The 11,742-nt window shown below is 37.9% G+C and overlaps 3 protein-coding genes across 5 annotated transcripts; 1 reads left to right on the top strand and 2 right to left on the bottom strand.

The window, feature by feature from the left end:
• Positions 1–1,122: 1,122 nt before the first annotated feature.
• hmgn1a (high mobility group nucleosome binding domain 1a) lies at positions 1,123–4,798 on the bottom strand. Its single transcript, XM_055028067.1, has 6 exons — positions 4,629–4,798; positions 3,703–3,732; positions 3,211–3,240; positions 3,075–3,113; positions 1,807–1,920; positions 1,123–1,728 (listed from the first exon to the last, which is right to left on the bottom strand). Exons 1-6 carry the CDS (start codon positions 4,641–4,643, stop codon positions 1,660–1,662), a joined length of 297 nt encoding a protein of 98 aa, XP_054884042.1. The 5' UTR covers positions 4,644–4,798; the 3' UTR covers positions 1,123–1,659.
• Positions 4,799–4,977: 179 nt separating this feature from the next.
• Positions 4,978–8,299, top strand: get1 (guided entry of tail-anchored proteins factor 1). Of its 2 annotated transcripts, none has more exons than XM_055028064.1 (5): positions 4,978–5,403; positions 6,063–6,228; positions 7,089–7,156; positions 7,345–7,462; positions 7,930–8,299. In XM_055028064.1, the coding sequence occupies exons 1-5, from the start codon at positions 5,314–5,316 to the stop codon at positions 8,001–8,003; spliced, it is 516 nt and encodes a 171-aa protein (XP_054884039.1). In that variant the 5' UTR covers positions 4,978–5,313; the 3' UTR covers positions 8,004–8,299. The 2 variants fall into 2 exon arrangements, with proteins under 2 accessions (XP_054884039.1, XP_054884041.1); XM_055028066.1 differs by having other exon boundaries at positions 5,034–5,403; positions 7,345–7,459.
• Positions 8,300–8,527: 228 nt separating this feature from the next.
• LOC129358843 (lebercilin-like protein) lies at positions 8,528–11,265 on the bottom strand. 2 transcript variants are annotated; one of them, XM_055028042.1, is made up of 8 exons: positions 10,956–11,265; positions 10,623–10,882; positions 10,295–10,537; positions 9,770–9,907; positions 9,244–9,313; positions 9,034–9,155; positions 8,805–8,904; positions 8,528–8,721 (listed from the first exon to the last, which is right to left on the bottom strand). In XM_055028042.1, the coding sequence occupies exons 1-6, from the start codon at positions 11,131–11,133 to the stop codon at positions 9,064–9,066; spliced, it is 981 nt and encodes a 326-aa protein (XP_054884017.1). In that variant the 5' UTR covers positions 11,134–11,265; the 3' UTR covers positions 8,528–8,721; positions 8,805–8,904; positions 9,034–9,063. The 2 variants fall into 2 exon arrangements, with proteins under 2 accessions (XP_054884017.1, XP_054884018.1); XM_055028043.1 differs by having other exon boundaries at positions 8,805–8,896.
• Positions 11,266–11,742: the final 477 nt, after the last annotated feature.

Below are 11,742 nucleotides of genomic sequence, written 5' to 3'. Positions count from 1 at the left end.
AAAAAGCAGATTTTTATTTGACTTTGGGAAACAAGTAGAATTTTTCGATGATACAATTTTTTATTTATTTTATTTTTACCTTATCTCTGTGATATGTAATCTTGGTAGTCTTCTAATTTAACTCTTGAAATTAATTAAATGGGCTTGGTCTTTTTGTAAATTAAAACACCCAATAGGCACCATACAAAAAAAACTCTTAATATTTAACTTCAGTTAGGCTATCGGGCACACATAAAAGAAGGCTGATCTTTGCTTTGAATATTAAAGCCTAATTTTTTGTTTAATATGCACTAATAAGAATTCAGTGGAAACTAGTTCACCCATTTTAAAGTAATCTTAATACTTAATTTAAGTAAAAGTAGGTGCACAAATGTTATTTTGTGGATTTTCTGGAGCCCACACATATTTTAAAATTTTCATTAGATATGCCTTACCTTTTCCAGGGAAACTACAAACTTTTTTTAATCATCAAGAGCTACTGACTTTATTCTGTCTGGATATTTGACAATTTTTATAAGTCAAAGTGATAAGAAAGGGTGAGTAATGATCATTTCTTTCTTGGTACTTCAGTCCATGTTAACAAAAAGCTAACTTCACTGCTGGTAGTGACAATGGATTTTGTGGCATTTTTCAGTTTTTAACCAGTTAAACCAATATTAGTTAAGGGATTTCCCTGAGCAACCTAATAAACTCATTTTTTCAATAGAATAAGAATTTGGGTGAAATGTCTGAAAAATTATCTGATATACATATAAAAATAGATTTTGAAGGCTGGAAGGTCTCAGAGAAAACTTAACCTTAAGACTACTGACAATGTTATTATGAGGCCTATGCACTAGTGAAGCAATCAACAAACAAATAATTTATGTTGAGAGATTTATCAATTCAAAATTATGGCAGGACTTTGCCATAACGAAAAAAAAACACAAAAAACATGACTTCTATGCAGATTTCTAACAGAAAATTGCATAGTTTTCTGATAGAAAGTTGTGGATCTACAACATGGGATAAGCTGTAGTTCCAGTGTAGAAAAGATGCAGGATTCACTATCGGTAGAGGGTGTTGCTATTGGTGTTAACATTATGAATGAAGGCTAAGTTACAAAAAATAAAAAATACAAACTTTACAGAAACAACCATTTTAATTGGCATTTTATACCACCTATAACATAAATGCATTTGAAAAAGATAAAAACCCCAAACCAAAGATTCTAAAAGGATAAACAACTAACTCTGCAATGATGTGTCATAACGTTGTTCACTACTGTACCAGAAAATTAAAAACATTTGTTTCAGATGGTGGGGGGAACAAACAAAACAAAAAAAAAAAAAAAAAAAACAAAGTGAAAGCTGAGCACCAAAGTTCAAACACAAAATAATGCCTTAGCTTCCACAGCATTATTCCACTCACAGCATTTTGAGAATCCATAATAGTACCGGTGATATGGTCCCTCTGAACAAACTCTCTCACTCCTGCCACAAAATGCAATCAACACAATGACAGAAAGGGTCCCTTCACAAAAGCTTTGGAAATTTAACAGACATTTAAGCATTTTAAAAATGCAATCTCATCCTTAAAAACAATGCCGTCTTAAGAAAATAGCTGATAAAAATATTCTCTGCATTTTACAACAAAAAGACGTACGGGAAACCATCTCCGCTACTCTGCTTTCTCATCCTCTTCAGCCTTGGCTTCCTTTTCGTCTGCCTGATCATCTGCTGCAGCAGCCTGCAGATGAATAAAAACATGTTTTGCAGTTTGTTCTTACTATGAAACCAGACCAGTTAGGTATCAGTGGTAACATACCTCCTCAGCTTTGGCTTCGCCATTTTCTGCAGGAACTTCTTTCTCTGCCTGGGCTTCTTCTTTCTTCTCTTCAGCCTTTGCTGCCTCCTTTACCTTCTTGGTCTTAAGAGGAGCCTGTCATTAACATCAATGCAAGGCATTGGTGGAAAAAAAACAACAACAAAAAAACATGTTTTTTTTCAATCACAGCTATAAGAACCAGGGTCTTGTGTGATTTTCCAGTAGAAGGGGTGCGTTGCGCCTTGATGACCAGATTAGGTCAAAATCTGCTTTAAGTACCAGTCATCAGGTCTCACTTGTGCACGCTCAGTCGATAACCAACAAGGTCTGTATAAGATATAAAACTGATCACACTACAGATATAAAACTGATCACTACTACTGAGAGACACAAAGGACCAACCTTTAACCTGATGAAAAACACTCACCAGTTTTCAGACCAAAAGCATCATGTGCATTCACATCTGGCCCCAGAGGTCAGACATGAACAATTTTTTTGAAGTATAAAGATATAGATTTGAAATTGAACAGTAGATAATAGGTATGCAGAAAACCGTGTGACATTTCATAATGGTATGATGTGTTCATGCATTGTTAGTTTTTCCAGTATACAAAAGAGTTACACATATATAGACTAAGAAAATTATTTAATTCCCAATTAGGTCATTTGTGTATGAATTTATTTAAGTTCTACTGGATTTTATCTATAGGAATCTGAGAACAAAAAAAGAGGTCCAAGTACTATTGCATACCACAATTTTAAGATTTCTATTATTAAAAATAAGACCTATTTTTCACTGTGGAAAGGAAAGCAAAGAAAAAGACAATACCATTGTTTGGTAGACCGTGCACTACAAATGAAAAAGTTTTAGAGAGCAGGACAACCAGTGCTAATTTTGGTCTTAACAATGCCTCTCTAGAACCAGGATGTCTCTTGATAAAAAAAGGGTAATTTCAGCTAAACTCACTTGAACCCCAGCAGTGTTAATGTGCTTATAACATTTTTTCACACTCACCTTATTGCATTTAACCTCAGTAGACCTGCTGAAGGGGCTATGTAATGTGGCTGTGTTTATTTGCATGTAAATTAGACAACTGTGATCTGAGAATAGAGTGTAGATTTAGGAGCATGAATGCATACGAATTACCCCGGATGCACATTGATACCAGGTCTGAACAGAGCTACAGAGAGTGATGAACTCCTTCTGATCACAGTTCTGGTAGTGTGCAAAACAAAACAAAAAGTACTGGAAAGCTGTGTCTTTCTACCTTTGTCTTCTCTGGTTGTGGCTTTTCCTGGGTCTCTTTCTGCAAAACACAAAATTTAACATGAACAAAAAAATAAATTAATTTAAAAAATCCATCCGAATAGCCAGTCATTCTCAAAAAGGATAGTGAAGCTTACCTCTGACAACCTTTGAGACTTTCGTCTTGGCTACAAAACAAAGATCCTGAGTTAATTAAAATATTGATGAGTTGGGGTTTTAAAAAAATCCTTAAAAGTCAGCAATTATCCTATCCACAATAATTAGGATCAAAGAGATTAGTACATTAATAGATTTCATCATATTAAAACAGAAAGAAAATGCAACTGGTTTAAAAAAATAAAATAAAATAAAAATCACACCAATATGTTCCTTGCATTTCCTCTAAGCACTGGAAATCAATCAGTAGGTAAGCCTGTAAGTACCTCTGGATATGGTTTATGTGCATGTTCTACTGGCCTTTGAGAGACTGAGATGACAATATTCCCCTGTGCAGTTCAGCTTATGAAATCATCTGAATTGAAACAAATCTTTAACTGCACAGTTCATCAAGTACAGGATTTAAACTCCGATCCCATCAATACATTATGTCATCACTGAGGTTTTTTTTTTTTTTTTTAAGACATGCTCACCTCTGCAGCTGCATCTGCATTGGAAGTTGCCTGTGTAAATCAGAGAGGTGGAAAAAAATTAATAAACATTGAACAACAACCATTCATGACTGAGCTAAAGTGGGTGTGTGGTGGAAAGGGGGATGGGCACCCATCCCTCCAGCTAGATGATCAAGAATTTATGCAATCTATGAAATGTGACAAAATGTCCTAGCTCAGATTAGGGGTAAAGGATTTCGAAGCATCAACAGTGGTAGTAAAAAAAAAAACCCACACATTTTAAGGTAAACCAAATGTTTGGGGGGTTTTGCAGTATGGGGTTTAAGACCCATTGGAAACGGCCAGCTGTGTCGCTGTTCTCTTGAACACATCAGCTGCCATGATGATCCATAAAGAAAAGACAGACCGCCTCGGGAGTGACGCGCACCATCTTAATACTGAGGACAGTCAAAGGTTAATTTCCCAGCAATGTAAACGGTAAACAAGAAGAAAACACGCCGCATTTAGTCGCTGCGAAATCTACCCAAAGACGCTGAAACTAAGCTTGAAATACAGCGTTTCACGACTGAGACTCCTTGAGGTCGCAACCTGTATGCTTCCTCGACGATAGTTACACCCCTTTGTTTAATCCCAGCACACACACCATAGGACTACGAAGTAGCCAAGCACTTCAGAAACCTGCCTGAGCGTGCATTGCTATCAGGATATGTGGCTCCGGGAGCGAAACTTATTTGACTGTGCAGGCGTGTTCTCCCCGGGCTGAGTAAAAAGGCGCCACTTCTCAGTGTGAACACAGTGGACCGGAGCACATCCGACTTGAACTCCATGTAAACCCACTGAAACGCAGGACAATTTATCCTTCTACAGCCCAGCTTCAGATACAAACGCCTGCACAATGTTCACAGCTACAGCACTTTATACATGCTTATACACACGTTGAAACTTACCTTTTTCCGTCCCATTCTCGTTTTGTTTTGGCGAGACGGCGACCGTGAGGAAAACTTCAACCTTTTTGTTCCGGTGATACTAAGAGGACCTGCAGGTCAGACGTACACCTCAACCCAATACTTCTAGGGAAGTGTGCTAACGTAATATTTAAGGTTCAACCAGTGCAAGAACTAGCTTTAACTGGATTGGATCCCTCGCTCCTTATGTATGTTATCCCTTGTCCTACCAACCTAGCAGGAAGAGCGAATCTCCGCCCAAAGTTCCCAGTGATTGGCTTTCAGGTTCAGGCAGCATATTTTTGAAACACAACATCTTTACCTGTGTGGGTAGGATGGCGTGCCAATCAACTATCGGTGTTTAACCGAAGAGGAAAGCACGATGGGTGTTGTCAGTAAAAAAAAACGAAGCAGAAAAACCACCGCGAATGGATAGGCCTCAGTGATTAGATAACATGAAAATATTATCAGCAAATAATGAGAAAAATGTCACGGAACCAGAAACAATATTCGCACAGATATAAAGCACCCTCAAGAGGGAAATATGTCGCATAATATTGCCTGCATGCCTGTGCTTTATTGTTGCTGAACAGAGATTTGTGAAACGTATGTGATTGTACAAAAGTAGTCGATCAGCTCCACCTGCAGCAGTGAGCCGAATAGCTGTGGGAGTAACAGTGTTGGAAACATGGCGACAGGCTGCGCATGGTTCCTGGTGCTGGGCTCCGTGTTTCTCTGTAATCTCATGAAAATACTCCTGCCTAGCATTTCATCTTTCGTAAGTCGGGGGTTCTGGTTTGTATGTGTTAACAGCGCTGTTTTATATTTATATATCAACGTCTTCAATAGAAAGCTAAGCTAGCCGCTGGTAGCTTAGCATTTCGCAAAGCTAATAGTGTTAGCTTGCCTGTAAACAAAACGAGGCTTATCTGGCTGAAGGCCGACTGGAGTTTTCACCGCAACCTGATCAAGTTACGACTCAAACGTAGCAAAAATGTACTTTAATTTATTAAGTTAGCAGTTTTGCACAATTCTTTTTGATTTGGTCTTACTTCAGAGATTAAATATTGACCATATTTCTGAATAAAAAATATTCATAACTGTTCCGTGCTTTATATTTGTCATATATTGCGTATATTTGCTGATGTGACCATTATTTAAGGACCTTTCTATTAATTTTGAAAATGTTAACTTGTTAAATAAATGTAGCTCAATAAATCTCTGTTCTTCCACCAATCAAGCAGCTCTAATAGGTCGTGGGTGTTTTTGTTGTTTTTTTTACATTATTATAACAGTATAAATTGAGAAAGGGTGTCAAAGTGGCAGTATTTGAAAAACTTGATACATAGTATTTGTTGTCTATACTGTCACTCATTAACTACGTTCCCCACAGTAAAAGCCATCCATTTATTGTGCCGTTTTTATTTTTCTTTTAAGATGACAAAGATGGTGCAGAAAGATGCCGAGCAGGAGGGCGAGATGAGGACTGAAATCCAGCAGATGAAGAAGGAGCAGGCCTCCATAAGCATGATGGACGAGTTTGCAAGATATGCCAGGCTGGAGCGTAAAATTAACAAAACTACAGATAAGCTTAAGACACATGGTAAGATGAAAACTAACACACATGTTCACCAATTCAAGCGGTTCATCATACCACTAAACAGCAAGAATCTTTCTTATAAGCTTACAAAATGTAGTATGTGCTTTATGTTTATTACTACCAGTATAGCTTAGGCTGGAAAAATGTCAACAGAACTACTATTGTACACTTAGAAAAATGTGAAGTAGTTTAACAAAGAAGACTGTGCAGAAATTTAGTTCTCTTGATGTGCAGAGCAATTACAACAAAGTATTCACTCAAGCAGCCTGAATGTAAATGCATGGTACACCTCTTGGATTTTTATAAGCTAAAACAGGGATGTCCATCCTTTTCACTGTGACACACCAGTTTTTGCTAGTTAATCTCAAAATTCCGTTTTTATCACATATGACTCAAATGGGGACGTGCACAGTCTTTCACAGCTGTTTAGAAATGCCGCAACAGACAGAATTCAGCAACTGCAGGAAGTGGCTGGAGGTTTGATGTTTACAAAGTGTTTGCTGGGAGCAACAGCTGCCTATTGTCCAATGCAGACAATCTTAAGAACCATCTCATAAACAAACCAGGAGTCGACATTTGTCTGGCCAAATGCGTAATATTTGTACAACTGCTAAATTAATGAGCTTGTGGTATCGCAGTATAATGAATATGTTTTTAGTGATTCTTGCAAGAATGTTTGCATGCATATATTCTCTCTATTTACTCTCTGCCTGAATTGCATTGTTCGGCAATTTCAGATAAAAGGCACCTATCGTGGTATTTGATCACTACCTACATACTAATATTAATTAATTTTGTTCTAATCCTGAGCACACATGGATACATATACTGCAAATGATTGCATGTTTGATTTACCTTTGCAGTGCAGTCGAGAACCGCTCAACAAGCCAAAATGAAATGGGTTGTGAACATCATCTTTTACATACTGCAGGTAGGTGGACAATACAAACAGAAACACAAATGTATCTGTAAGTTTCTTGCTGATCTGACCACTTGTACGATCTAAACTTATAAACTTTGTTAGAAAACAAACACAGTAAAATTAGTATGACAAGCTGCAAATAGTAGCAATACAGGAACTATCTGTAATTTCAAATATGTATTCCTTTCTGTCTTCAGGCTGCTCTGATGGTCTCACTGATATGGAAATATTACTCTGATCCAGTGACTGTGGTCCCCAGTAAATGGATCGCTCCTGTGGAGCGACTAGTGGCTTTCCCAACAGGAATGGCAGGTAGTCAGTCTGCTGTTCTTGTTGTATCCAATATAAGACAAGCCAAACAATTTACATAATAGTTATTAATAATATGCACATCTCAATGACTAGTTAGTAAAATTTTACTTTAAAGCTTTTTTTTTTTTTTTTTTACATTTTATTTGATAACACTTGATAAGTTTCAAGATGTTCCAGAGTCAACCATGACGATATAGGATTACAGAAACCACCAGAAAGAGGCTCCATTGTTATGAACTATGTCCTCGTTTCTAAATAATGATCAACATGTTGGATAAGACAACGTCTGAGTATTTCAATTTCTACATTCCTCAGCACAAGAGATCATTTTATACTGTTTGATTTCAAAAACAGGACAGCTTGAGAAAAAAATGGTGTATAATGTTAACCGGTGAATAACCATACTTAGTGCAGGAACAGGAAATGAAGCCTGCAAATGAAAGATTCACAGAGCTGTTCTTTTCTTGCAGGTGGTGTGGGAATCACTTGCTGGCTGGTGGTTTGCAACAAAGTAATCACACTGGGCCTCAGTGCCATCAGTTAGAGAACTTGGCTGTGATTCGGCTGTCTGCACATCTGCTTGGAAACGAATTTGGTGTTTAACATGAAGACGAGTGCTCTCCAACTGCAGTATTTATTATTATTGTAACATTGTGTTTTCGATTTTTGTTGAATGAATGTTTTGATTTCTTACCAACTGGATAGAATTGTGACATTTTTTTTTTTTTTTTTTTTTTTAATAAACTACTACAAAAATATTTGCTATTTTCCAAGTTGGGAAACATCCAACAGAAACAACTCAGGTCGTTTTTGTTTAATTCTAAAAAATATTGGTCTGAACAGCTTAAGTCAAAACTAAACATAAGAAATTCTATTTGTTATTTTTTAAAACCTCTGAAAACAGCTTTCATCACTGCAGTGAGATTTTATCTGATAAAACTGACTAAGATGCTATGGTCCGTTTGAAGATTCTTAATTTTGCTACAAATGGTTTCTCTTGCGTATTGAGAAGTCATTGTGTCTGCTCTGCTAAAACCTATGTCACTATCCAAGTTCTGACTGACTGGGTTGAGCTGTGCATTAATTTTTATTTGACATGGTTGCATTCAGAGTTGTTTCTAAAAACAATTTAACGTCATCTTCTGTTTCCTTCCCTTATAGTTTCTAATGCCTCTGTTTCTTTGTCATTCAGCCAGGTGTTCTAGACTCTCATCTTGGTTTTCTTCCCAATAGTTTTTCTCAGAATTTTCTTTGAAAAATACCTGGAAAAAAACAACACAGATTTTACATCAGCTTGATAAAATATTACTTTTACTTCCCAATTTACAACCAGCACAATGCTTACCTATTGGTGATCATCTTCGAATACAGTGTTTTCAGAAATGTTTCTTTCTGGACTTTCAGTAAGCAACACGCTTGCAGATGATGGTTATAATGCTGAAATGCTTAAACAGTTAACAGGGCTTGGATGATCACAGGAACTTTAAATAGGTATGACATATTCATGAAATATCTAATTTCATTGTAACATGAAGCATAAATCAACAAATTAGATCAAACTGAATGCAACATACTTGCAGATACAAAACTTGATGTTTAATTCCTCAAGACTCCTTATGTGCCAAAACATCTCTCTTCGATAGCTCTGATGATGTTTGGGCAAATCTATCCGTCTGCACCGTCTTATTCTCTTTAGCTACAATTATAAGTTCATGCAGCTAAAGTCACAGGCTGCCAGAAAGCATAACTAACCTTTGTCAAAGTAGCTTATTTGTGCACATTACCTTTTTTGCTGTGTCCTTTAACCATCCTGTGGTAGTAAATATTATGTTTCTGCACTTCTTTTTCTCTGAGCTATTTCAGAAAAACATCAAAAGTTGCATATCATACATAGCTACGAAGACCAAGGTGAGATCTCAGCAATCAGAATCATTATTTCAGTAGTCATTTCAGTAATTCAATTTAAAAAGTTAAATTCATATACAAAGAAAGGTATGTTTTGAGTTTTTATTTCCGGTAGTGTTAACAAAATGGCAGGTTTTCAAAGTCAGTGACAGTTTGGGGAGCAACTTCATCTGATTATGTTGGTGCACTATTATCTAGTCCAAAGTCAGAGCAGCAATTTACAAAGAAATCGCAGACGGGTTCATGCTTCTTTGTGCTGACAAGCTTTAAAGAGATGCTAGTTTCATTTTCCAGCAGCACCATAATTACTAATAGTCATGTTGTCATTATGATTGATTTGTCAGCAAACTCACCTGAATTAAAGCTGACAGAGTAACTGATACATATCAGTCATTTCATGCTCACCTGAAGCTCTCTGGTCAGTTGGTAGATGTGCTCTTGCAGACAGACAGATGCTTTTCTTGCCTCTCTAAGTTTTCTTTGTTCCGAGTCTATTTGGCGTTTGAATGATTCTTGGTACAAGTCAAGGGTTCTCTCCATGTTCTAAAATATAAGGAGACAAAAAGAAATGCAATGCAGAACCAAATAAAAAGGACTATGCTATAAGACTAAAAACTTAGGGCTTGATCATGTGTTCTGATTTCAACTTTGAAATGAATTATATCCTAGTAATTAATTAAAGCCTCCATCCAGGGGTGGGCAATCCTGGTCCTTGAGGACCAGGATTGCAGGTGTCCTGCAACTCTTAGATGTCTCTGGTCCAACACACTTAAATCCAATGCCTGAATCACTAACTAAGTGCAGTAAGAGTCCAGCTAATGACCTCATGTTTTGACTCAGGTGTGTTGAAGTAGAGATACATCTGAAAGTTGCAGGAGACCGGCTCTCGAGGCCTGGAGTTGCCCACCCCTGCACTGTACACCTTCGCACCTGTATCTTCCGGTCCCTGTCCTCCAGCTGTGTGGTGGCCCAGGCGAGCTTCAGGGTGAGCTCCTCCCTCTCTAGTAGACTCTGGTCCTGGCTGAGATGCTGCAGGTGTTGTAGAGTGTCCTTCATGCTGAGCAGCTTTCTTTCTGTGGCCTGCAGCTGCCTGCTGAGGTTGTCACGGGACATGCGGGTTTCACGGAGCAAACCCTGAAGAGCTTTGGTTTCATTGTTGTGCTTGGCTAAAATCTGGAAACGGGCATAGAAGGAACATGGTTTCTTTGGCATTGGTTGTGGTTGTGATTCAGGAATACTATGAATATTATGATCCAACCTGGGAGATGCTGTCATTCGAGTCTCTGAAGTGCTGCTGCGCCACCGTGTGGCGGTGCTGGACTTTCTTCAGCAGTTTGTTCTCAGTCTTGGCTTCACTGAGCTGCTGCTGCAGATCCCAAACCTGGCTCTTCAGCGCCCAGATGCAGTTCATGTTGGGGGCCTGGCTCCCTGACTTTGAAACTTGCAGAGTACGAATTGGAGGCATCTTCAGGATTTCATGCTTCATCTTCTGCTTCTGGACTGTCTGGGCTTTTGTGCCTGAAGGGAAAAATACATTTGTTTAGTTATGACAGTAGCAGCAGCCCACTCTATCTGTAGTCAATTGCATTGCCTTCACTGTATCCAGATTGCTTTGATCCGTGGAGTTTGGCTGATGGGCGCTCATCTGGAGTCCTGTCAGCTCTCTCCTCACGGTCAGATGGATACCCTGGACCATCAGAACCACAGCAGGGACTGGACCACCTGGAGGTGTTGGTACTGCAACTCACTGTATCACAATCCCCATCCATACACTTCAAGAAAAATTTGACACTTTGTGAAACATAAGAAAGATTTTTCTTGTCAGAACTGGAAACAACTCAGCTTAGTAAATCGGTCTATGCTAATTAAATGTCTTTGGAATCTTATCTAAATGTTTAATCCTAAACAGAATTTTTACTTTTGAAAAAACTTGCCTGTTGTCATGGCACCTGCTTCGGAACTAACAATGAAGCTGTAGTATCTGATTCAGAACTTAGTTAACTTTCTTTTTTGTTATTTTTAATTATTATTATTATTATTTTAATCTAAAATAGTTAGAATGGCCAAACATGTTATTCCCCACCTGTTACAGATTGCATAAAAAGTGTCAGTTATGGTGTAAAATTGGAGGGCCACCAATCAGTCTTTCCTGGTGTCTTAAGTAGAAACTTTTAGATGTGTCTCTGCTTCAGCACACCTGAGTCAAACAATGAGGTCATAAGAACAACTTGACTGCATACTAAGGAGGTAATTCGGTCATTTCATTCGGATGTGTTGGATAATCTAAAAGTTGCGAGACACCAGTACCCAAGTCCTGTAGACCACATTGCTTTATAGCATCCGTTGGTATCAAGAATAACTTGGTCCAAGTTTTGAGT

Source organism: Poeciliopsis prolifica, unplaced genomic scaffold, assembly GCF_027474105.1.
Source record: "Poeciliopsis prolifica strain line A6 unplaced genomic scaffold, Auburn_PproV2 SCAFFOLD004, whole genome shotgun sequence".
In the NCBI taxonomy this organism is placed as follows: Eukaryota; Metazoa; Chordata; class Actinopteri; order Cyprinodontiformes; family Poeciliidae; genus Poeciliopsis; species Poeciliopsis prolifica.
Note: the sequence above shows the minus strand (reverse complement) of the source record. Positions and strands in the feature narration are given on the sequence as shown.